Source organism: Telmatherina bonti (genome assembly GCF_933228915.1).
Source record: "Telmatherina bonti genome assembly, chromosome: 9".
In the NCBI taxonomy this organism is placed as follows: domain Eukaryota; kingdom Metazoa; phylum Chordata; class Actinopteri; order Atheriniformes; family Telmatherinidae; genus Telmatherina; species Telmatherina bonti.
The window spans coordinates 16,167,883-16,190,915 of record NC_136627.1 but is presented as its reverse complement, the minus strand read 5'-3'; the positions used below and the strand labels follow the sequence as shown (position 1 = coordinate 16,190,915).

General features: G+C 39.0%; 1 protein-coding gene across 3 annotated transcripts in view; it reads left to right on the top strand.

Moving 5' to 3' along the window:
- The window catches only part of dscamb (Down syndrome cell adhesion molecule b), a gene marked incomplete at both ends in the record, with an annotated part of 117,928 nt that extends 96,037 nt beyond the window's left edge, over positions 1–21,891 (top strand). Inside the window, 22 exons of one of the 3 annotated variants that reach the window (XM_079246937.1) lie at positions 393–589; positions 907–1,003; positions 1,228–1,356; positions 1,494–1,661; positions 3,656–3,726; positions 4,007–4,250; positions 5,383–5,529; positions 6,682–6,837; positions 6,949–7,082; positions 7,644–7,797; positions 8,019–8,136; positions 8,213–8,379; positions 9,609–9,707; positions 10,635–10,823; positions 11,041–11,331; positions 13,178–13,354; positions 13,626–13,656; positions 13,905–14,020; positions 14,107–14,256; positions 16,028–16,249; positions 16,631–16,933; positions 21,380–21,891. In XM_079246937.1, coding sequence (XP_079103063.1) covers positions 393–589; positions 907–1,003; positions 1,228–1,356; positions 1,494–1,661; positions 3,656–3,726; positions 4,007–4,250; positions 5,383–5,529; positions 6,682–6,837; positions 6,949–7,082; positions 7,644–7,797; positions 8,019–8,136; positions 8,213–8,379; positions 9,609–9,707; positions 10,635–10,823; positions 11,041–11,331; positions 13,178–13,354; positions 13,626–13,656; positions 13,905–14,020; positions 14,107–14,256; positions 16,028–16,249; positions 16,631–16,933; positions 21,380–21,891 — 3,872 coding nt within the window. Of the gene's footprint in view, positions 1–392; positions 590–906; positions 1,004–1,227; positions 1,357–1,493; positions 1,662–3,655; positions 3,727–4,006; positions 4,251–5,382; positions 5,530–6,681; positions 6,838–6,948; positions 7,083–7,643; positions 7,798–8,018; positions 8,137–8,212; positions 8,380–9,608; positions 9,708–10,634; positions 10,824–11,040; positions 11,332–13,177; positions 13,355–13,625; positions 13,657–13,904; positions 14,021–14,106; positions 14,276–15,989; positions 16,250–16,630; positions 16,934–21,379 lie in introns of all 3 variants that reach the window. The other 2 variants (XM_079246938.1, XM_079246936.1) reach the window with 2 other exon arrangements.
- Positions 21,892–23,033: the final 1,142 nt, after the last annotated feature.

The window sequence follows — 23,033 nt, the reverse complement described above, 5'->3', positions numbered from 1 at the left end:
GCAGCATGTTACCGTTCACTGCTGTTATCAAAGCAGGCTCAGGTTCACCTGAAGGGCTCCTTTTCAATTTCTAAGTATTGGGGAAGACGTGCAGACTCAAACACAAGTTCATAAGGGTCCCTGGAGTGTTTGAGCGGTTGCTACGATTGTCACAGAATAAGAAAAAATTTAGTTTTGTCAGCACAAGATTAGCAACACTGTGAATGTGTTGCAGTTTCTAAAATGTGTTTAATTTAGTGTTAGAAATATGTCCACTTTATTATGTTATGAGATTTATGAAAGATGTTTTTCCAGTGTAACTCTATTTTTCACTTGCAGACGCATATTACAGTACATAGTTGTGGTATTATTTACAAGTTTCCTTTCATTTCTTTCATCTTCTGCCCATCCAGTCCCAGCTATGATTACTTCCTACCCCAACACCACACTGGCCACACAGGGCGAGGAGAAGCGGATGAGCTGCATAGCTCATGGAGAGAAACCCATCATGGTGCGCTGGGAGAAAGAGGAGCGCATCATCAACCCAGAGACGAGCCGATATGTGGTCACGGTCAAAGAAGTGGCCGATGAAGTCATCTCCACTCTGATGGTCAGTGGTCAGGTTTTATTGCAAAGTAAACTTGGATTATTTGGGGTGTGTGCAGATAGAAGGGAAAACACATTAAGAAGTTACACGGAGAAATATAATAAGGACTATTTTCCAAAAAATTTTTTTAGTACAGTGTCCTGGTTAAGGTGTTTTCTCCTTTATTCACTTTACCTGAAAATAATAAATACAGCAGCAAAAACCAAGTGAACTGGGCATGATGTCCTTTAATTAAGTAGGACTGAACAAAGGTTTAGTATTATAACTCTAAGCCAAGTTTTCTCATCTAAAAAGCACCGATTGTGGTTGTTTTGTTGCAGATTATGCCAACTGTTCGCGATGACTCAGGATTCTTCTCCTGTCATGCCATCAACTCTTTTGGTGAAGACAGAGGCATCATACAGCTGACAGTCCAAGGTAAGTTTTATCTCCAGTCAGACTCAGCTTAGAAAGCATCTGGGGAAGATTTCTGTCCTTTATCACTTTATTCCCTCATTAAGTCTTTGCTGTACCTTGGGATTCGCAATCTTTATCCAAGCTCTTACGGAGTAAATCACAGAGTAAAAAAGTTTCATGGTTCTGGTCTGCCTTACATCTAGTTCTTTTTCATGGGGTTTACGCTTGTGTTCATGTCTCTACAGAACCACCTGATCCTCCAGAGGTGGAGATCCGGGAGGTTAAAGATCGGACCATAGCTCTTCGCTGGACCATGGGCTTTGATGGCAACAGTCCAATCACAGGATATGATATTGAGTGCAAGAACAAATCAAGTGAACAAAAACAAAATTATAGATTATAACTATGTTTTTGGGTCAACTGTGTACCAACTGCTTTGGAAATTAGACATGCACTTTTTCTTATCCATTGCCAACAGTCTACTGCCCTTTCCCAACTGTTTTCCCTCTAGCTTCATGGTTATCAGCACAGGTAACCAAAGACGTGTCGCCACAGCTCAATCAGGCTACTATTATTGACCTCCACCCATCTTCCACTTACAACATCCGCATGGTTGCCAAGAACATTATTGGCAATAGCAACCCCAGCAATGAGCTCACCATCACCACTGATGAAGCAGGTTAGTAAACATCTTGGGTGCTCATGTGCAGTCAAAAACAAAATGCTTTAAAAGTGCAAAACCAGTATGAAGTTGTTTAAAAATTCTCACATAAAATACTTCACTAACACTTATTCATGAGTTTTTTTTCCACATTTAATATTTGTGACTTCTTTATCATACCTATTTATTAATATTTATAACCGTGCTTGAGGTTATCTATTTAAAATAAAGCCTAACTAGAAGTACGGTATATATTAGATCTCAAACAGCAACAGATTTGTCCCGTATGGTTTGCTTCATACCAAAGTCTGTATATGAAACATAAACATAAGTAACACGCTTTATTATCCAGCAGAGGGCACTCTAGTCTCAGCTTGGCTGAATAGATGCCCTGGTTCAACACTCAGGAAAATAATCTAATTTTATGTTACCTACATTGCTCTGTAAATGGAGAGGGAATCCTGATGACATCCTGAGAGGACAGAAATTAACCAAATTAATTTGAAAAGATGTGTTAAAATGTTGTTTTGGTTTTTTTTAAATAATCGATGTTGCTGCAACAACGATGAGGTTGTTTATTGTGTATCTACTTAATCATCTGCATTTAACTAAAGAACACTATAACTATGCTGATAGCTGGGACAAAATGGAATGGCTAGATGACCCTTGTGTTTGCCACTCTGCATTGCTTCCTGTTCAATTTTATTTAGATTTTTTTTCATATCTTACTGCTCATATTTAAAGCCTTAAATGGCTGTGCTCTCAATTACATTTCAGACGTACTGACAACTCATATCCATAGATGATGCCCCAATAACTACTTCTAGATCATATTTTGAGGCAAAAGGAGATCAGACTTTTTCCATCTTGTACTGTTTACCTGATTGTATTAAAACCCCTTGTCAACTAACCTGGGGGAACACTATGGATCCTATGTCTTCAAGTCCTGCCTTAAAATATCCATCCAATCTAATTTACCTACATTTTTCCTATAAACATAAAGCATGTTGAAAGACAAGAGCTACACAAACTGTTATTATTATTATTATTATTATTATTATTATTATTATTATTATTATTATTATTATTATTATTATTATTATTATTATTATTATTATTATAATCACCCTTTAGCAAAGCAGCAGAGGTAACTTATATGCACGCCAGTGTTAGGTGTTTTGTATTGACAACTTGCTAGATGAAATGAGGACATATTCAGAATCATCTGAAAAACTGCTTGTTTATAATTTGACTTTTGGTGTCAGTCATGTCAGGTCTTAAATATTACTCTCTGCTTCATCCTCTGTTCTCATGTTTTATACGTAACCCATGGATACACTATGAATCATACAAAACCCATTAAAGAAAATCTACCTACATGCATATACCGCTTTTGTCTTAATGCATTGATTCACAACTCTGACAAAGCAACAGCTGTGGTATAAACGGATCATAAGACAATAGTAGTGGATTAAATGATCTTTATTAGAATGAAAATCCACTGTCTCCAAATCTGTTTTAAAAGGCGCTGATTTGTCTTTTATTGACCTGATTTTGTCATCATAAATTATTTAACTTCTTTAGAAGAACATTTAGTCTTCTTGCACATAATCATGTTATGGACATTTTAAAATTGAGGCTATCATCTATTATGAATTGGAAAACAAATCAGATTAGTGTTGCGCTCAGCTCTATCAGTGTTCATTTATACTCGATTGCCTATAATGAATCCCTCTGTGGCATTTACCACATAAAAATGGTGCATTCTGAGATCTATTGCTGAAATTAAATAATGAATGTTTAAGTTCTCAGATTATTTTAGAAGAATTTCGATGGTGATGCCATTTTCTTCTTAATTAAAACTGAGTCAAAGTGAAATCTCCAAGTGCCATGAACAGGGAATAAATCCTTTTTTTCTGCCCAGTAGCACCATCTAGTGAAGGTTAAGGCAGATCATCTGTCCGTTCTGAACAGACATTGTATTGATTGTAAATGATGTGTCTGATTTTCAGCTCCTGATGGCCCACCACAAGATGTTGTACTGGAGTCCACCTCACCACAGAGCATCAAAGTTTCTTGGAAGGTAAAGTTAAAGAGGAAATCAGTAGAGGCACTAAAACTGATTTCCTCTTCTAGTTTTGTTTGTGTGGCGTTTCATTTCTTTGTAGTGGTTGGAACTAGAAATGTGGAACTGACAACAGATAAAAATTAATGTTGATCTAAATGTTGAGTAAATAATCTATAGCTAAACAATCCCATCTTGCTGAAACATGCAATAGTTGTCATTTTACTGAACAAAAATACTGCAGGTCACAACCGATAACTGTCTCACGATGTTCCTTTTACTGACCTACATCCTGCAGCCTCCACAGAAACACCTGCAGAATGGCGTGATCCGTGGCTACCAGGTGGGCTACAGGGAGTACAGCCCTGGTGGGAGCCACCAATTTACCATAATCAGTGTTGATACAACCGGAGACACCACAGAAAGCATTGTTTTGGACAACCTGAAGAAGTTTACTCAGTACAGTGTGGTGGTTCAGGCTGCAAACAGAGCCGGCACAGGTCCGTCATCACAGCAAGTGGTCACCAAGACCCTGGAGGATGGTAAGAAATATATTAGAAATATTGTTGGTTGTATTCCTATGAGCTGACTTCCTTTGTGTTTCAAACCCTTCAGATTCTGTGAGGAGCAGAAAACTTAAATCTATTCTTGTGATAAGGTCTCCATCTAGTGGATATTTTGTGAACTACAGTACATGTTTATAAACGTTGCTGTTATAATGTTCGGCTGTAACTGGATTTGTGTGCAGATCTGATCATGTTAGGATTTATTTCCTTTTTTCACACTAAGAATAAACTTATGATAGGTGCATGTGGTCATGAGTAATGCTTTATGTTTTAAGCCAGGGGTGTCAAAAGTTGGTCTGCAAGGAGCCATTGTCCTGTAGGTTTTCATTGTTGACCTGCTCCAACACACCTGCCTTACATTAAATGGATCCAACAGCCTATGATCTTCTGCACAATGACTGATCAATTGGAGTCAGGTGCATTCGAGCAGGGATATGTGGAAAACCTGCAGGATTGTGGGCCTCAAAGACCAAGGCTGGACACCTCCGTTGTAATCCATTAATATGTAGTTTTTTACTCATGTGATGTAGTAATCATGTGATGTAAATGCTGCTGCATTTAGAATAATATGCAACCAATAACAGTGGAAAGACTCACCAGAATTTGTTAATCACGATTTCAAAATGAATTAGTCTCATTTAAGATGAGATCAATTGTCAAATATTACAAGCCTACGGCTGTCATCAAGCAGGACATGAGACTCCTTCGGAGGGCTTGTTGAATTATATTAGGAAATATTTCAGTACATTAGTTTGCAGGAGCAGAAAAGCAGGAAAGCCTTCATTTGTAGTGATGAATGGAAGGAGGTGCATTTTCAGTTTGTGAGGAATTGCCCTGTTTGCCAGACATGAGGACTTATTCACTAATAAATACTTTTCAAGTTACTTTTTAAAAAATGTATTTATTGTCATTTGAACTTATCACAAACAATAATTTGGCCATCTGACTGTAAGGGATCCTACAGAGTAAACTAAGGATGAGGGTTAAGCCTTCTCTAAGAAGACAAAAATCATTCAACATGAATAAACAAGAGGCTGAGTATTTGGTGAACATGCACCCTTTAAGCTTCCAGTCCAATGCTTTTTTTTTCCTCTGCTGTGTCTGGTAGTGCCGTCTCGGCCTCCAGAAAACGTCCTGGCAGTGGCCAAGTCTCCAGAGGTCATTTCGCTCTCTTGGATGCCTCTGCCCAGAGAGGCTCTTAATGGAAACCTGCAGGGATACAGAGTCATCTACTGGGCTAACCTGCCTGATGGAGGTATTAACAGTCACACGCATAATATGCTGATGAAAGTGATTTCTTTGCCATGGAGAAAGTATTTTAAGACAGTGTGTGTAGTTACTTGGTGATGTTGTTTATTCATCCACTCAGGCAGTGGTTACCAAACATTTTGTGCAGGGCCCCCTCTTCATTGACAACAATAATGTCAAGTTGATTCTAAAGTAATCAACATGCTTTACTTTGCATTTTCTTTGTGCTGGTCAAGCCCAGGCCTTAGCATTAACAGCTTGGAAAACATTGCCGCAAAAGAAGCTGGTTTGGCCAGTTTTGAGGTTGTACTTGGTGGTATAAGTTAAGAACACTGCAAAAACTCAGCCTTAAATGACAAACAAAAAAAAAACCATACAAAAATTAGGTAAATGTTGCTTAAAATAAGATAAATTATCTGCCAACAGAACAAGACAATTTACCTTGTCAAGACTTCCCAAAACAAGTTAAAAAAAAACTCTTAAAACAAGAGGAATTCTCTGGCATAAAAACTAAGAATTATCTTACCTTTAAAAAAATAAGCATATGTGTACTCAATTTAAGATTTTTTTGGCAGTGAAGAGAGGTGAATATGAGATATAAGTTCACCGCTTGTTTGACACATCCTGTTTTTGCCATTTTTGGCAGCCCACTTGCACATACACCATCTCAAGTGCTGTTTCCATGTCTCAAAACCTATCTGTGCTTTTCATTTTTAACACCTGATTTCCAAACTGTTTTAATCACATTACATAATGAGTGACAGATTATACATTCTTCTTTATATTAATAGTAAACAGGTATACATAGGATTAGGATTCAACATACAGTCTGACTAGTCTCCATAAATAATTCAAGAAAATAACTTCCGATATAGTCATGGCTTCAGTTCTGAGTGACAGCATGTTAAGAGATTAGGGAGAGGAAATGAGAGCAGAAATGAATATTAAAATCCTATAATGCCTGTTTTGTTGGGTAAAAAAGAAATTCATTATGTAGAAAAGTTCCCAGTGCTCTATCTGCACATTCTCAGTAGGTTCCCTTGGTAGAAATCCTGTTAATATTCATAAAAAGAAAAATCCCAAGAAATTACTCTATACTCAACACAGTGTACCAGCTTTGATATGAATGCTTATTAAAATAAATTCTCTTCTGTGTCAGAACTGGGAGAAATTAGAAATGTGACCACCAGTCAACCATCGCTGGAGCTGGATGGCTTGGAGAAGTATACCAACTACAGCATTCAGGTCTTAGCTTTCACAAATGCTGGAGATGGCGTGCGCAGTGAACAGATCTACGTTCGCACCAAAGAGGATGGTAGAGGAAGCATTACTAAATATCACAAGTTACCACAGTTTTATTGCCATTTTATTGCTGCAGGGGAATGTGTTGCACTTATATGGGGCTGCTTTGTCTTTTTTTCCTAAGTTCCTGGTCCCCCAGCAGGAGTAAAGGCTGCAGCCTCAAGTACCTCAGCTGTGTTTGTCTCCTGGCTGCCTCCGCTCAAACTCAACGGCATCATCCGGAAATACATTGTCTTCTGCTCCAACCTTCATCCGATGGTATTAGCATTTGTATACCACAAGATGTCTGACATGGGCTGTTCGGTGGAATAGTGGTTAGCACTCTGAAGGTGCAAGAAGGTCACTGGTTCGATCCTCAGCTGGGGCGAGGTTTGGACAGAGGCCTTTCTGTGTGGAGTTTGCATGTTCTACCCGTGTATGTGTGGGTTCTCTCCGGGTGCTCCGGCTTCCTCCCACCGTCCAAAGACATGCATATTAGGTTAATTGGTTACTCTAAATTGCCCCTAGGAGTGAATGTGAGTGTGTGTGGTTGTTTGTCTCTGTGTGACCCTGGGATGGACTGGCGAGCTGTCCAGGGTGTACCCTGCCTTTCGCCCAAAGACTGCTGGGAAAGGCTCCAGCTTCCTCACAACCCTTCATCGGATTAAGTGATTAGGATAATGAATGAATGAAGATGTCTGACATCTTTTTCATACTGGAAAGCCATCCAGCAGATGTGGCTTGCATGTGAATATATTGATTAAAAAAAAAAAAAAAAAAAAAGAAAACCACTGGTTCTTCCAAATGATACATGAATCTTTCCTTCTCCATGGTCTACAGGTGATGAGTGAGTTTGAGGCATCTCCGGATGCATATTTCTACAGGATCCCAAACTTGGCTCGAAACAGACAGTACAGTATCTGGGTGGTGGCTGTGACAGCTGCAGGTCATGGCAACAACAGTGAAAAGATCACAGTGGAGCCTCTGGCCAAAGGTACAACATCCTATATATAGACTCAATCATCTCCTCAGTCATTTTAGGGGTTTATACAGTGAGCCTGGATGTGTCCTTGAAAAGATGTATGTAATTGTCTCAACCTAAGTTCTTTGGAAATGTAAGCTTTACCTTGTAGGAGAAACGGTTTGTGTCTTACTTTGATGGCTTACTTTAGACCCCCAACAAAGTGCTAATGTCTACGTTTGTCCTGTTCTCAGCTCCAGCCAGGATCCTGACATTCAATGGCACAGTCACCACTCCTTGGATGAAGGACATTGTTTTACCATGCAAAGCTCTTGGTGACCCCCCTCCCATCATCAAGTGGCTCAAGGGAAAGTAAGTCCCTCAGTCATTTAGAACAGAGCAGGGTGTAAACAAAACTACCAGGGATTTATAATTTCCTCTTTTCCAGCACCAATGGGACACCAACACCTGTTGTGGTGGATGGCCGTCGTAGTGTCCACGGTAACGGCAGCTTCATCATTCGTACAGTGAAAGCAGAGGACTCTGGGAATTACAGCTGTGTGGCCAGCAACAACTGGGGGTCAGACGAGATCACACTCAATCTACAGGTCCAAGGCAAGTTGCCATAACAACACGTACTAGTACAAAATGTGTGAAGCAATCTGTAACTGAAATCTTGGGTAAAACAAAGGCAAATAAACCAGTTTGCCTTAAATAGAAGAACATTTTGGTTTCTGATAGAGCCATTTGCTTTAGATTACAGCACATAAGCACATTAGTGCTGAAACATTGCTGATAACAATCAACTTTTATCAAAAATAGAAATGAACTCTTTACATGCTGTGTCAGCTCCAAAATATTTTTTCACCAAACCTAACATTTAAGTATCTGTTTTCCCTCCTTGTAATCCCTCTGATTAGAATTTCATAGTTAAATAGCCATTAGGGCTCAAAGATAATTAATACTCATCTCATGTACAGTATACTTCTTTATGTTCTACCTCCATACTATGAATTAAGGAAATCAGGACTTGGACATTTTCTCTAACCAACTAATCTTAGTTTACAAAAGTATAAAAGGAAAAAAACAAAAAACTAATGAAAAAATGTCAAACAAACAGATGGAAAAAAGAAAAGTAAATAATACAGCTGGCAATGGTGCCAGAGGTGCTGTTTGGGAGTACCGCTGAACTCCTCATGGTCTTTCCTTAACCCTGTTGGTAAACTTCAGAGTGGTCCAGGACAAGTGGTAGAAGTGTGTAAGGACTGTGGAAACAATGAGAGCTCAACAATCATCGTCCAACCACACTTTGCATGATGGGCAGTCCGAAATCCACAGAAACTTTCATACTTTATCTAATACATATAGTTTAGCTAAAGTTAAATTATAATGTTTATCCTTATAGTTTTGATAATGAAATTGCACTTACGAGTTGGTAATTAAGAAATTAAAGGAAAAAGCTATGAAAGTTAATTATAATGTTATCACAAGCTATTCAAACTCTTCTGCGTGTCGCAGTAAATCCCAGTTTGCACGACTGGATGAAAACTAATTGATCATTGCTTTGTCTGTTGTAGCAGCAATAAATGATCTTCTTCCCCTTCATAAAAGATATTCCATTGTTTCCTATCCTAAAGGAGATGATAAAAGAGACACTGATAGTTTCCTTTTCTCATAGAGAATGACTAGACACTGCAGCTCAATCAGTTAAGAAGGTGAATAAGCAAACCAACTGTTTGACCCGACTCCATGTGCCTTAAGTGAACCTTGACATTGACATATAAGGCAATATAACATAAACACCAACTGGGTAATGACCTTTTGCTGCATCCTGCTGTTCACAGTCCCTCCTGACCAGCCACGCCTCACTGTTACCAAGACTACCACCACATCAATCACATTGTCATGGATACCTGGAGACAACGGCGGAAGCTCCATCAGAGGTGAGATTGCCACACTTGCCTACTGACAACAAAAATGCAAATAAAACATAAATGAAACAATTTGTGCACAGCTGAATGTGATAATATTTAAGAACAATCACCTCCTGTCAGCTGTTTGCGATGGGTAATGTCACCTCATCTTCCGCTCAGGTCTAACGCTGCTGTTCCTTTGCTTCAGTCTCATTATCTGCTGGTACGGCACAATACTTGATTCCTAACAGCTAGATTAGAAAGCAGGAGGGAAGATTAGGTCCGTTTAAGGGAAAGATTAAAGCCTTCCATCTTAGAGAAAGTGCAATCACAGTGAGACTATTTGCAGTGATTTATCATCGCTCCTGATCAAGCACCGCCTGTCTTCGGACCACAGAGGCTGTCTACGATATCTTCTCTGTGATATTTGTTTTGCTTCTCTGCTCACAGCATCATACATCACCAAAATACACACACACCTAGGATTAACATTGTCTATTTGCAGCCTTGCTTGCAGCATGCTCGAGGGATGGCAGTTATGGCCGGTTGGTCACCCGGTCCTCAGCCTGTCACTGCTGCACTTTTTAATGAATTATTTAGGTTTTATTCTCAGCAGTATGAGAAGCAGAGTTTATTATGTTCTGGTAAAAAGTTGAATGTGTTTTTCACACATTTGGAAATAATAGTTTCATATTTTAATTCCTCTGAATCAGGAACAGAAGGAGAAGCCTAATAGTCTGTATCTGTGCAACAATGTGGACTTTGAATTGCAGCTTCACAAAGCCTTATATGCTTATATTTAGTCATGTAATCCCTGCCTAAACCTTTCTGCAGAGATTATAACAGAGTCAAATACTTGTTCCTTTTCAAAGTATTTCCAATTTATCCTGATTTAAGTCACTCTAAGTTTATCGTTTGTCCATACTTTACTTAAATGCCTGCTTTCCTTCCCCTCAGGTTACATCTTGCAGTACTCAGAGGACAACAGTGAACAGTGGGGCAGTTTTCCCATCAGCCCCAGTGAGCGATCATATCGTCTGGAGAACCTCAAGTGTGGCACATGGTACAAATTCACCTTGACCGCCCAAAATGCAGTCGGGCCAGGACGCATCAGTGAGATCATCGAAGCTAAGACACATGGGAAAGGTAAGGAATGGATCTCTGGAGGATTTATTTTACTTCATGTGGAATTTTGAGCCTCAAATTTAGCTCATTGATAAATCACAGCTTGTTGCTACGAACTTTGTGAATAAAATATATCAGCTCTGATTGAAAAACAAAGAAAGGTAAATCCCTCATCAAACACAAACCACAAGACTTAAAGCTCTAGATAGAAAAGCTCTGCTATCCTTCCTCTTCTCAGAACCCCAGTTTGCCAAAGAACACGAACTCTTCACCAGCATCAACTCCACCAGAGCCAGGCTCAACTTGGCTGGCTGGAACAACGGCGGCTGTCCAATCACCTCCTTCATACTGGAGTACCGAGCGGTGGAGTCAGCCACATGGACCACAGCACAACGCACATCGCTCACCAAGAGCTACATCCTGTACGACCTGCAGGAGGCGACCTGGTATGAACTGCAGATGAAGGTTACCAACAGTGCTGGCTCAGCAGAGAAGCGGATCACCTTTGCTACATTGAATGCTGATGGAAGTGAGTAAACAGCCTGCAAAACCCATCAGCTGAAAATTTTTAAAGAGCATGTTGCGGATTAGAGCCCCCCTTAAATCTGTGTGCAGTAAAATATTGTAGAAAACAATGTTAAATTAAAAACACATTTATAATACACTGTTTCGGCTTTTGTAGTAGTTTCTGACAGTATTTGACTACTGCAACTAAAGCCGCAAAACAGGAAGTGGCGTAGGAAGAGGGAGACGGTGTCGTGCGGTAAAAAGCAGCCCTGTCTTGAAAAGTACCCAATCGCAAGAAGCGCAGTGACAGCATCTCACCTGTAGATGGCGTGTGTTTTTTCTTTTAAAGGGTAATAATAAATACACGCCACCTACAGGTGAGATGCTGATGTAAGGGGAGCTCTAACCTGCAACAAGCTCTTTAAGTTTAAGATATTTTCAAAATGAAGAATAGGAAATAGCTTTCAACTAATCATGAAAAAGAGCATCATGTGTTTTGTGGCTTTGCGTTGTAGGGTTGAAAAGAAAGAATTCATCTTAAACACAAAGATTTAAAAATTAACATAAATGAAAACTACATCAGTTTATTCATTCACTGTTATAAAATTCACATTCACATGACTGCAAAACCATTAAAATACATCTGCTGAAGCTCAGTATTATTCATTGCAACAAGCAGATATAAAAAGCCACATTATAAGACCTACATAGTCCAAGATGAAGGCAAGAGAGAGGAGATAGCCAGGACATTTATATTCAACAATATAAATAATCATGAAAAATAAACTTCTCTGTCTGTCGTCAATCTTTAAACTATGAGATGTTCTGCTGATTCAGATTCAGCTGAGTGAATGAAATTATGGTGGTCTGCAGTGGGTCACTGTGTATCTTTACTTAGTTAAGGTTTCAGTTTGTGTCCGTCATACTCATGAGGAGGGTGCAATTTATGAGAACAGTAAAACCTGGTTAAAACTACCAGGTGCACTCCAGACTAATGCTAAATTGGTTTCGCTGCCTGCTGTTTAAAGGATGGCAAAAGTTATGTGGAAACTCTCACTTATCCATGTACTGTTAATGGGAACAGTGTCAACAGCAAAGCATCAGTGTTCTATTGAGCAAAAAATGAGACAAAATAAATATCTTCATCGTCAATTTATTTAGCTTCAACACCAGCCGTAGTCGAACAAATTGCTGTTGCAAAATTAGATAAAGTAAATGCATAAAAATGAATAAGAAGAAACTTATAAAACAATTAAAATAAATACACTGTAACAAAAGCTGTAAAATAGATTAAATCAAATCCAGACAATAAAAACTAAATAAAACATTCAAAACCAAATAAGATCAAGTCTCTAGCTGGCATAAAAACCAATGGGTAAAAGTGCGTTTTAAGACAGGCTTTAAATATATACAGTTGTTGTTTACATTATAAAAGGACAAATTAAGACCTCGTAATAAAAATTTTTTAAAAAAAGGACTTTTCTTAGCATTTCTTATGGGTCAGGGTTAAGCTTTTGTAAGTGCAAATAAAAACCATGCATACAGTAATCAAAGTTTCATCCCTAAGAATCTCTTTTTTTATATAATCTGTGATTATGTTGCATGAAGAGTAATCCTCCTCTTGTCTCTGTCAGCAGGAAACATCCACATTGGTGTATTGTGTTTAGGATTAGCATGTGGTGTTACATAGGAAAAGCAAATGATTTATATAAGCAGCAATTAACAATACCAATCTGTGGTGTGATGTTTAATGTTTAGAGTAAACAAGCTGAAGGGTAGCAACACCAGTCCACATGAACATCGAGTTTATACTGTTATTTGAGCTTTAAATACTCAGGAAGTGTCTAAATCTGTCCATTTCCTCCAAGGTACCATCCCTCCCCTGCTGAAAACCGGAGATCCCATTTCAGACAACATGTCAGGCAGTGGAGGTCTGAAGATGGTGGTGACCATCACCTCTATTCTGGTGGTAGCTGTGCTGGTTTTTATCATGTTAATGGTGCTAAAGAGGAGAAGGAGGGAACAAAGACTCAAGAGACTCAGAGGTGAGCCAAATAAAAAAGTATTATTATTAAATTTAGCATGACAACTGTCTTATTATCTCTTAAATAAAAAGAAAAGACCCATTTACCGTACTGGAAAGCATATCTATGCAAACATGCTTGGGCAGTACACTGAAAAGCACATAGCAGACAAACATTCAGAGTGCCATTAGTGTTTGTGAGTGGACTTGTCAGTGCTTGTAGAGTATTTCCACTGCTCATCAGCTAAGACAGGACTATTATGTTATTAACTCCCTCTTTGCTGACTTCACAGATGCCAAAAGCCTGGCAGAAATGCTGATGAGGTATGTACTCTTAATTTTAATTTGTGCACGCTCTTTTCCTTTTAGGCTGAACATAAATTACAGAGCAGTCAAGAGTTACAGTCCCTGTCAGTAAAAATCTAATACATTGCATTCATGCATTCCTTGTTTTTTCCTTTTATACTTTCATACAGTTACTTAAACTTAAGAGGAACTGAATTAGCATTTCAGTGATATAATGCAGAGTCACACTGCGGAAACCTAAAGGATTTCTCTCATTTGTTCTTCAGTAAGAACACACGGACGCCAGACACAGTGAACAAACAGCAGCAGACATTAAGGATGCACATCGACATCCCTAGAGCCCAGCTCCTCATCGAGGAGAGGGACACCATGGAGACAATCGGTAAGGTGCTCTCGCTGAAGCGTGTGCTTGTCAGTCACTTTACGCACTACATATACGGTTTCCCCATTACTTTATCTCTCTTTTAGATGACAGATCAACTGTGCTGTTGACAGACAATGACTTTGGGGAGACCAGTAAGCAAAAGTCTTCCACAGTGACCCACACCGTCCATTACCAGTCTCTCTCCCAGGCCACTGGGCCACTGGTGGATGTGTCCGATGCGAGGCCTGGAACCAGTGAGTCCCACCACCGTCAGTGCTCAACATTTATTTCCTTTACTACTAAGAATGATATTATCACTAATACTGTTTTACTAACAACAACTGAACTGTCTTGTGGATGAAGTGGTGATTTTCTTCTCTTTAATTTCAATTTTACATCATTATATTGCCTTTAGATATCACTCAAAGATAAATTTGCCCCATGCAGAACAAAATGCTCATATAGCAGATAGCGTCACATTAAAAATATATTGGAATACAGGGCAAAGAGCTAGTTCGCCTTGTTTTATTTGAACCGCAATGGGGCCTCATACAGTATGCAGCAAGGCTGTAAGTGGTGATGTTACAAAGATTAAGAGCCGTGCTGCAAAGCCGCCTCTGGGTTACTGGCGTTTAAGCTCCACTGAAGTCGAACAGATAAAAGAGTCTTCCTGCTTTTCTTCACAGCAATTTTGCAGCTGATGGCCCACTCCAACTGGGCAGTTAGACCGGGACACACTTAGTGATGTATTTTAATGGTTTTGTTCAAACTGCTGACTAAAGTAACACCATTAATTGTGTCTCTTCCAATATCTTTGGTACAAAATGATTCACAGTTTAGGTTAGTGCTACTTAAATAGCTTTTCATATAGCATGTTTCTTAGGTGTGATTGGTTCTGTATTTTCAAACTGAACTTAATAACAACTGGAAATGTATAAATGAACAGAACAATATCATAGCTATGCAAATACTTGTTTTTACAAACATGCATTGTAGTGGAATGAGCATGCAGATGGTCATGTGGTTGATTCATTTAACCTGAGCACTGTGGCATGAACTCAGATTGCTCACTCAGCCCTTTTTTTCTCCTCGCCATTGGCCAACAACTTCCATCATTACCTCCATTCATCCCTGCTGATTGAATTACTGTCTGAGCCACTACAAATACCAGCTCCATTTTTCTCTACAGTCATCCAGTTCATGCCTCTTCTGAAGGGTCTCATTGTAGGTTCATTTATTATTAGAGACCCAGTTCCATCTGCTTCTGGGTCAGACTGAAAATTATACCATTATGTTGTTTTTTTTTAGATACATCCACCAGACAACATGGTATGGCCACCTGTGAAGTTAGTCCACATCAGAGCGCCTTTAAAAGCTCTGACCAGTCAGGAATGGACAAAAAAAAGATTTTAATGTTCTGGAGCATCCCTGATAATGGGCTGGACAGTTTGAGACTTGTCTTGCTTCCTCCAGATGCCATGAGATCCTGTGAAAATGGAGTCGTTAGAGGCCAGTTATTACAAAACCCATATGAAGGCTTTTCTAGCAGAGTATAGCATTGGAACAAGAAGAGTAGTGTGACTCACTCTACATGTAATTTTTTCTAGGCTCATATGTGTATATTTGAACTCTTAACAATCAATTTGTAAATATTTTCAATTGATAGAGAGGAAGTTTTCATTTTTTGAAAGGTAGATTGAGGTTGTAGGTAAATGTGTTAATGCAGCTTTAGTACAATGTTAAAACAAATGTTATTATCTGGTGGCTTTAGAAAAATGAATAATTTTGCTTGGTTATAAAGTAATGATAGTTGGTGTACTTGTGTTACTGTGTTGCACAATCAGTCTCCAACTTCACATCTCAAAGTATCTAAAGCAGTTAAGGTTAAGTTGTGCTTTGTAAGTGCAGAACTTTGTTTACTCAGCTTGAATATGTCAACAAACTCAAATATAGTGCTCTGTCAGGCAAATTGAGCTTGCATAAACAGAAAAAAATGCACCATTTTGTCCCTGCTGTCATTACTAGATCCCACTGCCAGACGCACTGCCAAAGCTGGTCCTGCCTCAGCACGGGGTCGCTATGCCAGCCAGTGGACTCTAAACCGACCGCATCCAACCAGCTCCTCACACACCTTGACCACTGACTGGAGACTTCCCACACCCCGTGCCACTGGATCTGTGGACAAAGAGAGTGACAGCTACAGCGTCAGTCCTTCACAAGATACAGGTAGACCACAGCCAGGCAGAAGTGATGATCACAGCTCTAGCCCTGACCAACACGAGCTCACAGTGTGTTTGTTATTTTTAATCTATCAAGGTTAAAAGTTTGGAGAATGTGACAGAAATCCTGTTGATTTGATGTAGGGAGATTGTCTGATGTGAAGGCAGTCAGCATGCTTCTTATGTTGGAGACTTTGCAATTCAAAACATTTTTTTCTCCAGTTTCTGTCAGAGGAAGTTTAGGGTCTGCCTTTGGCTGAGAACATACACCCACACATATTTACCTTTATTTATCCCCAACTTTTTCCCTCTCACAGTATAACGCAAAAAAAAAAACGGCAATATTTCTTAAAGTAAAACACTCACACTCTGCCTTAATCAAACCCGTGTGTGACTATGTAATCAACAGATCGTGCACGGAGCAGTATGGTATCAACGGAGAGTGCATCCTCCACGTATGAGGAGTTGGCCAGAGCCTATGAGCATGCCAAGATGGAGGAGCAGCTCCGCCATGCCAAGTTCACCATCACCGAGTGCTTCATCTCTGACACCTCATCTGAACAGATGACCGCAGGGACCAACGACTACACTGACAGCCTGACCTCCAGCACGCCATCTGAGTCGGGCATTTGCCGCTTTACTGCTTCCCCGCCCAAACCTCAGGATGTTAGCAGGGTCATGAACATGGCCGTGCCCAAAGCGCACAGACCTGGTGAGGAAGTGGCTTTGTGCCTCAGGCACTTTTTTTTCCTCATTTTTCCACATGAAAAGGATCTGGTATCGTTTTAGAAGAATTTAACTTTAAAAAAAAAAAAACACGGTAAAATAAATAGAGAGTGTCAATTTACAAAAATACTAACAAATCACTTTTAAGTAGCTTAAATTTATAATGGACAGATGTAGGATCAGAACTGGGAAACATTTATTCAAAGTCTTTCTGCTTGTTGTATTATGAAAGTGGTCCAACATTAAGCCTTCCATGCCACAGATATCATATTTAATACAAACAGCTTCTGAGACCTATCGCATCACTTTACAGTAAAAACTTTCTTTAAAACTGTGTTCATGACATTTGTCTTCTGCCCACTGGTGGACACATTTTACCCAATAATTCTGGCATGTCACATGGTAATTAACCATAAATATGCAAATTTATTTATTCATTTATTTTTGTTTGGTCTTTTTTTTGTTGTTGTTTTTTTTTACATTTTCTACATGGTCAAATAGGGATTTCACATTTTAAAAAGGATATTTTATGAAAGAAACAGCATAGCACACTAAACTATTAGCTAGTTGACAGCATATCTGTGGAAACTCTTGAAACTGTTTCAGTTTTACTTTTTATTAACTATTATTTCATTGACTCGTTGAAATTAAAAATCTCTCTTACAAGAGCATCCTGGACACAACAGCATTATTGATTATTATTTTGTTTTTTAGATTGTATGAGGAATCTGTCTAAAACGCTTTTTCTTACTGTACATTTGCTGTCAGGTTGTCTTACCTTATGTGACCCTTTGCTCCTCCAGGTAACTGCAGATCAGTTGCAGGTTCTGGCAGAACCCACAGACAGGCAGCTGACCACACACAATGCACCGACATCCACACAGACAGACACCTTTTTCCTGACACATGTACACAGCTCAGCTATCACCCTTTCTGCTGTCATGTTATCGTGTGTCTGGGGCCTCTGATAATTAGCAATGTTGGAGGTGTCCTGTCTGAGGGGCAGAGGTGTAGAGCTATGTGCACACACAACACTGAACCGTCCCAGGATCCTCAGTTTAAGCAAGCGAGAGTAGAGGCCATCAGATCTGCTTCTTAAGTTTCAGGCCTCATTATGCTTTGAAGGTTTGTGCACCCAAAGGCAGACTCGTATCACTAGAGAGTGAGGGCATTTAAAGGCTATCTGTCAACCTGATCTGAAGCTTTTGTCACTCAGGACAAAACAGCACTTTGCTGCCACAGTGGAGACATTTCAGTGTAATACCAGACTCTTGCATTCTCAGACTGGTGTGGTGGCGCTGAGTGCAAAGGCCTCAGTGTAAGTTACATTGGAGGAGGCTACAATGCAGCTGTGTGGTCTTTACAGTGGGTTGTCATCTATATGTCATGAGATTTGTTTGAATATTGAACAAAAGCAGGAAAACTTGTGTTTCCTTATCTATTTTAGTTTACTGAATCAGACATAAAATTGTATTATCAGAAAAAAACAATTCAAGCTTTCTAAGCTTTGCCAGATTGTATGCATTTCACCTGACTGCAGTCACTGGACTGTAAAGGGATTAAAATGTGGTGATCTGGAAGGAAACCAGTTCACAGCAATTTGCCACAACTCTATTAAAGTGTATACACACTGATGCTTAAAAGAGGGTGAATATCCAGAATATTTTAAATGTATACATAAATATGACTTAGAGTGTTTTTTCCAAGAAGTCCTAAAAGTAAATGCAGATGTTTCCAGTAATTTCCCTTACACGAGTGAGCTATATTTAATTATGCTGTGGGCTTTAAATAAAGCCATTTAAATCAGTATATGAAGACTTTGAGTAGTACTAAAATGAACTTTCTTCTCTTTACTTCCAAAAGATAGATAACAGAATTATCATCCATAAATTCAAATAGCTATCATTAGTTTCCACAACTCCCGTTCTGCCATTTGCCATCTTTAAAATTATTCGACTTCAGGACCTCCGGTGGAATAGTAGCCAGGTAAATCACCTATTGTCTGATCAGAGAGTTAATCCATGATTGAGCTGTCACTGTCTGCTTAGTTTGAGGAGAAAAAAAATAAATTCTTGGGCTGCCTTCTGAATAAATGTATTGTCGTTTCCATGGTGAGGTGGCTGGGATCCGTGCTCTGGGGTGGCTGCTGATCACCTGGGTCTCTGACCTTTGCACAGGCACAGTCTCATTTACATGATCACACTCTTCTTTGAACTTCACTCCATATAATCCGCATGCAGACACAGTCACTGTGTTGACCTATGGGTGCATAGATACTTTCAGTTAGTTTCTTTTGTTTATAGTACTTTGGATTAGTTAATCAGTTATTTACTAGTTATTCAGTTTGTTTTATATATATACATATATATATATATATATATATATATATATATATATATATATATATACATATATATATATATATGAGCATGACTTCACCTGTCTACTGCAAAGCTGAAAGACAGTTTCCTGCAAACATATGAAAAAATTTAAAACTATTCAATTTTATTCTGAGCTAATGATGCACGAGACATTTAAACAGATTAATGGTGTGGCAGAGAGTTGCTGTTTGTTTTGTGGTTATACAAAGTGTCTCATTACTGTACCGTCTGCAATTTACTAATTGAAGGACTTTCAAACCACATTTCTAATGAGCTCCCTCAGAAACCCTTAAATCTATATTTAATTCAGTTAGCATTTATCATGCTTGCAGGCACTAATAGGACTTATTATAAAGCAAAGCAAATGATTCATTCTCCCTGTGAACCAAGAAATCCATTCCCAAAGGTCAAATATTGGCCTGAATCTGCACAGGACACCTTGCCTGTAGCATACATTATGGCTGAGTGGCTTGCAGGGGATGTGACTGTGCACATATAAGATACTTAAACTTGTGCATGTGTGGGTGATGTGTGGTTGTGTCAGCATGTGTGGGAGGAAAAACGTGCTTAAAAGTGTTTTTTCGTAATGAATTGTTTCCCTGGAAATGAGTGTTAATCTCTTCTTCGCAGAAAGATGACTGTTTCAGTGTAGCAAGGTGCATCAGTCCACGGTATCTGAAAATCCAACATCCATTTACCCAACTTGCTCCATTAAATATGTCAACCAATCAATGGAAGAGATGCAGCTGCATTAAACACTTCAGTAAATTTCCTAACATCTAAGCAAATGGAATTACATCAAGCTCTGTCACTAAGTTGAAACATTAAATCTCACTGGTTCATGTTGCAGTGGGGCTTCACATGATCTTTTTACTTTTTCTTACGTTTTTTATATTTGCAAGAGAAAAGCTCTGCTATTGGAAAAACATGCCAGTTAAAGGAAAGATCATGTAAAGATCAAAGATGGACATATTGGCTTGTAGCAGACAAAATACACAATTTAGCTTACAGTCATACAATAACTGTGATGAAATTATTGCAAAATCTGATATTTAGCATTTACTTCTTTAGATTTTCCTAATTGTTGCCATTGAATCAGATCAGTTGACGCTTGAAGAGTATGCAAATAAAAAGGCAGGGGGTGAGTAGGTTTAAGAATGTAAATTTGTTTTTTTTCTAAAATTAATTTAAACTAAAGGGAATAATGTAAATGAAAGGTATTGAAGATGAATCAAGACCTGCTGGGAGTCTAAAATCTGCCCACAGTGTGGCTCTCAGAGACCTGCTACACTTTGGCTCAGAGCAAAAACACTTGAATATTAACACAGACCAATCTGTTAGCATCCCTTACATCACATTTCATATAAAACTTTCTCTGTTTCTCACAAAGTTATAATTCTAAGTGGTCTAAAATGGTCTTAAACGACAGACTTCAGTCTTTCAAGTGGGCATGCTACTGTTTAAAATAGTCTTTATGATTACAGAAAAACCTAATGAACAAAAAGCAGCATTGTCATATCGGAAGTTTAAATTAAAACTGGACAATTAAATGAATATTCTTCCATTAAATAAGGTGAATTGATCATAAATAAATTAAAAAATAGGCTTATAGTAATGAAAACAAACAGAATACAGAAGACTGTCTCTTGCCTCATTCCTATTGTTTATAGCTTTTTTGTTGACTATTGTGCTCAGTCTCTATGCTGCCTTGTTCTCAGATGCAGAAGCTGGATGTTTTTTTCTTTTTTTCTTTTTTGGGGGTTAAAATATTTAAATAAGTGGAGCAACAATGGACAAAGACATGTTGCTCTCATCTTGAGTTGTTGGCATCTTGATCTTTGAAATCTATAAATTAGGAGACCGATGTGGAGCTAACTGAGACCTACAGAAATTAAAGGACAAGAGTCAGGAATAATACTTATCTGCAGCATTTTAACAGTCTACAAAAACAAAACCAAACAAATGTATTCATATACTTTCCATAAAAGCCTGCCATGATACTGTGGTGTAATCTAACTAATCCTAATTTGTCACTTGCATGTTCCCTCCAGGAGGAGAGTTGGTCCACTTGCCTCCCTACCTCCGTATGGACTTCCTGTTGAACCGCGGCGTGCCTCTGCCAGCCCGAGGAGGAGGGGTCAGCAGTAGTAGTGGTAGCAGCAGTGGAGGAGGAAGTGGAGGAGCTGCAGGAGCAAGTGGAAGTGGTGCTGGTGCTACAGGGGAAACAAGAGGAGGTGGAGGAGCCATGGGACAAACCTGCCTTGAACCCCAGAGAAGCCGTACCCTGAAGAGGCCACCTCCCATGGAGCCCACCCCTATGGAAGTGCCCTCTCCTAGGGAGGTACAACAGTGGCAACCAGGAACTGCCTCCACCCTCCCACACAGGGATGTCCGGGACAGGGGAGAGGCTCGAGGAGAGGTTCGAGGAGAGGTCCCCTCCTCGGGAGATCTTGCCCAAGCACAGGCTGCCAAGCTCAGCACCTCCCAGGAGTCACTGCTGGACTCCAGAGGACACCTGAAACAGAGCAACAACCCATATGCCAAGTCTTACACGCTGGTATAACACTGGGACACAACAGACTGCTACAGACAACAGGACAACTGCGGACACAATGAAAGAGGGAGGACAGGAGACAGACGACAGGCACAGGATAGACAGTTTTCCACAACAGAAATTGTTGTATATAGAGCCGTTTCTGACATGCATCTAAAATGATGCTTTTCTTTGAGTCTGTCTTTCTTTCACTCTTTTCTTTCTTTCCTCTCTTGCTCTTCTCTGTTACTTTCACACTTTTCATTCTCTCACCTTGCTCCTCTTCTGATGAATTTTCTCTCACAGTTTTTATTTTCTACTTGAGTATTCTTTTATTCTAAAGTGACAAAAATATGATGATTGCCAAAATGATTTATTTAAAATTTGAGAAAGAGAAAAAAAATACTATAAAATTTATATCAAGGACAATTATAGTAATTATTATTATTATTATGATCAATATTATTATTGTATAAAAACATAAAACCTATAAAAAATAAGAAGGGAACAGGAGGAGGACTCTGGAGCACTCTGCAAGAGAACATTGCTTTCTTAATTTATTTTTATTTCATGTTGCAATGTGATGAAATCTGTGATTTGGAAACCGATGGAGTTTTAACATTATGAAGAGCCAATAGAGGAGAGGAAGAGTGACGCCGGAAACAACCGCCAATGCTGACCAATCGTAATGTTTTTCAACCTTTCTGATGACTGCATGGCGACTGATCAAATGACAATTAATAGCAATGGCTGGAAATCAAAAAAAAAAAAAAAAAAAAAAAAAGATAATTTTTCTTTGTCACACTAAGAAATTATACAATGTGAATATATATAAAGAGATCACTTTTATTTGTGGATATTATGGGGGAAATGATTTGGTTAATAAAGTCCTTAGTCATGTTTGCACATATTTGAGTTTTATTTATACACCTCCAGACTAACAAGAATTCTTCCCTTTCATTGTCTCCTATCTCTATTGACATTTATTTCTGCTGTGTTTGGTCTCATGGTAAGTTCCCAGACCACTACATCTCCTCGGGCTTAGGTCCTTTACAATGACTCAGTGTTGGGGTGTGGGTTTGAGGACTCAGGGAAGTTTCTTAACCAATCCTCATAAGGGAGTTATCTGATCATCAACTGTTCTCTCCAAAATCTGATGGATTCACTCTTCC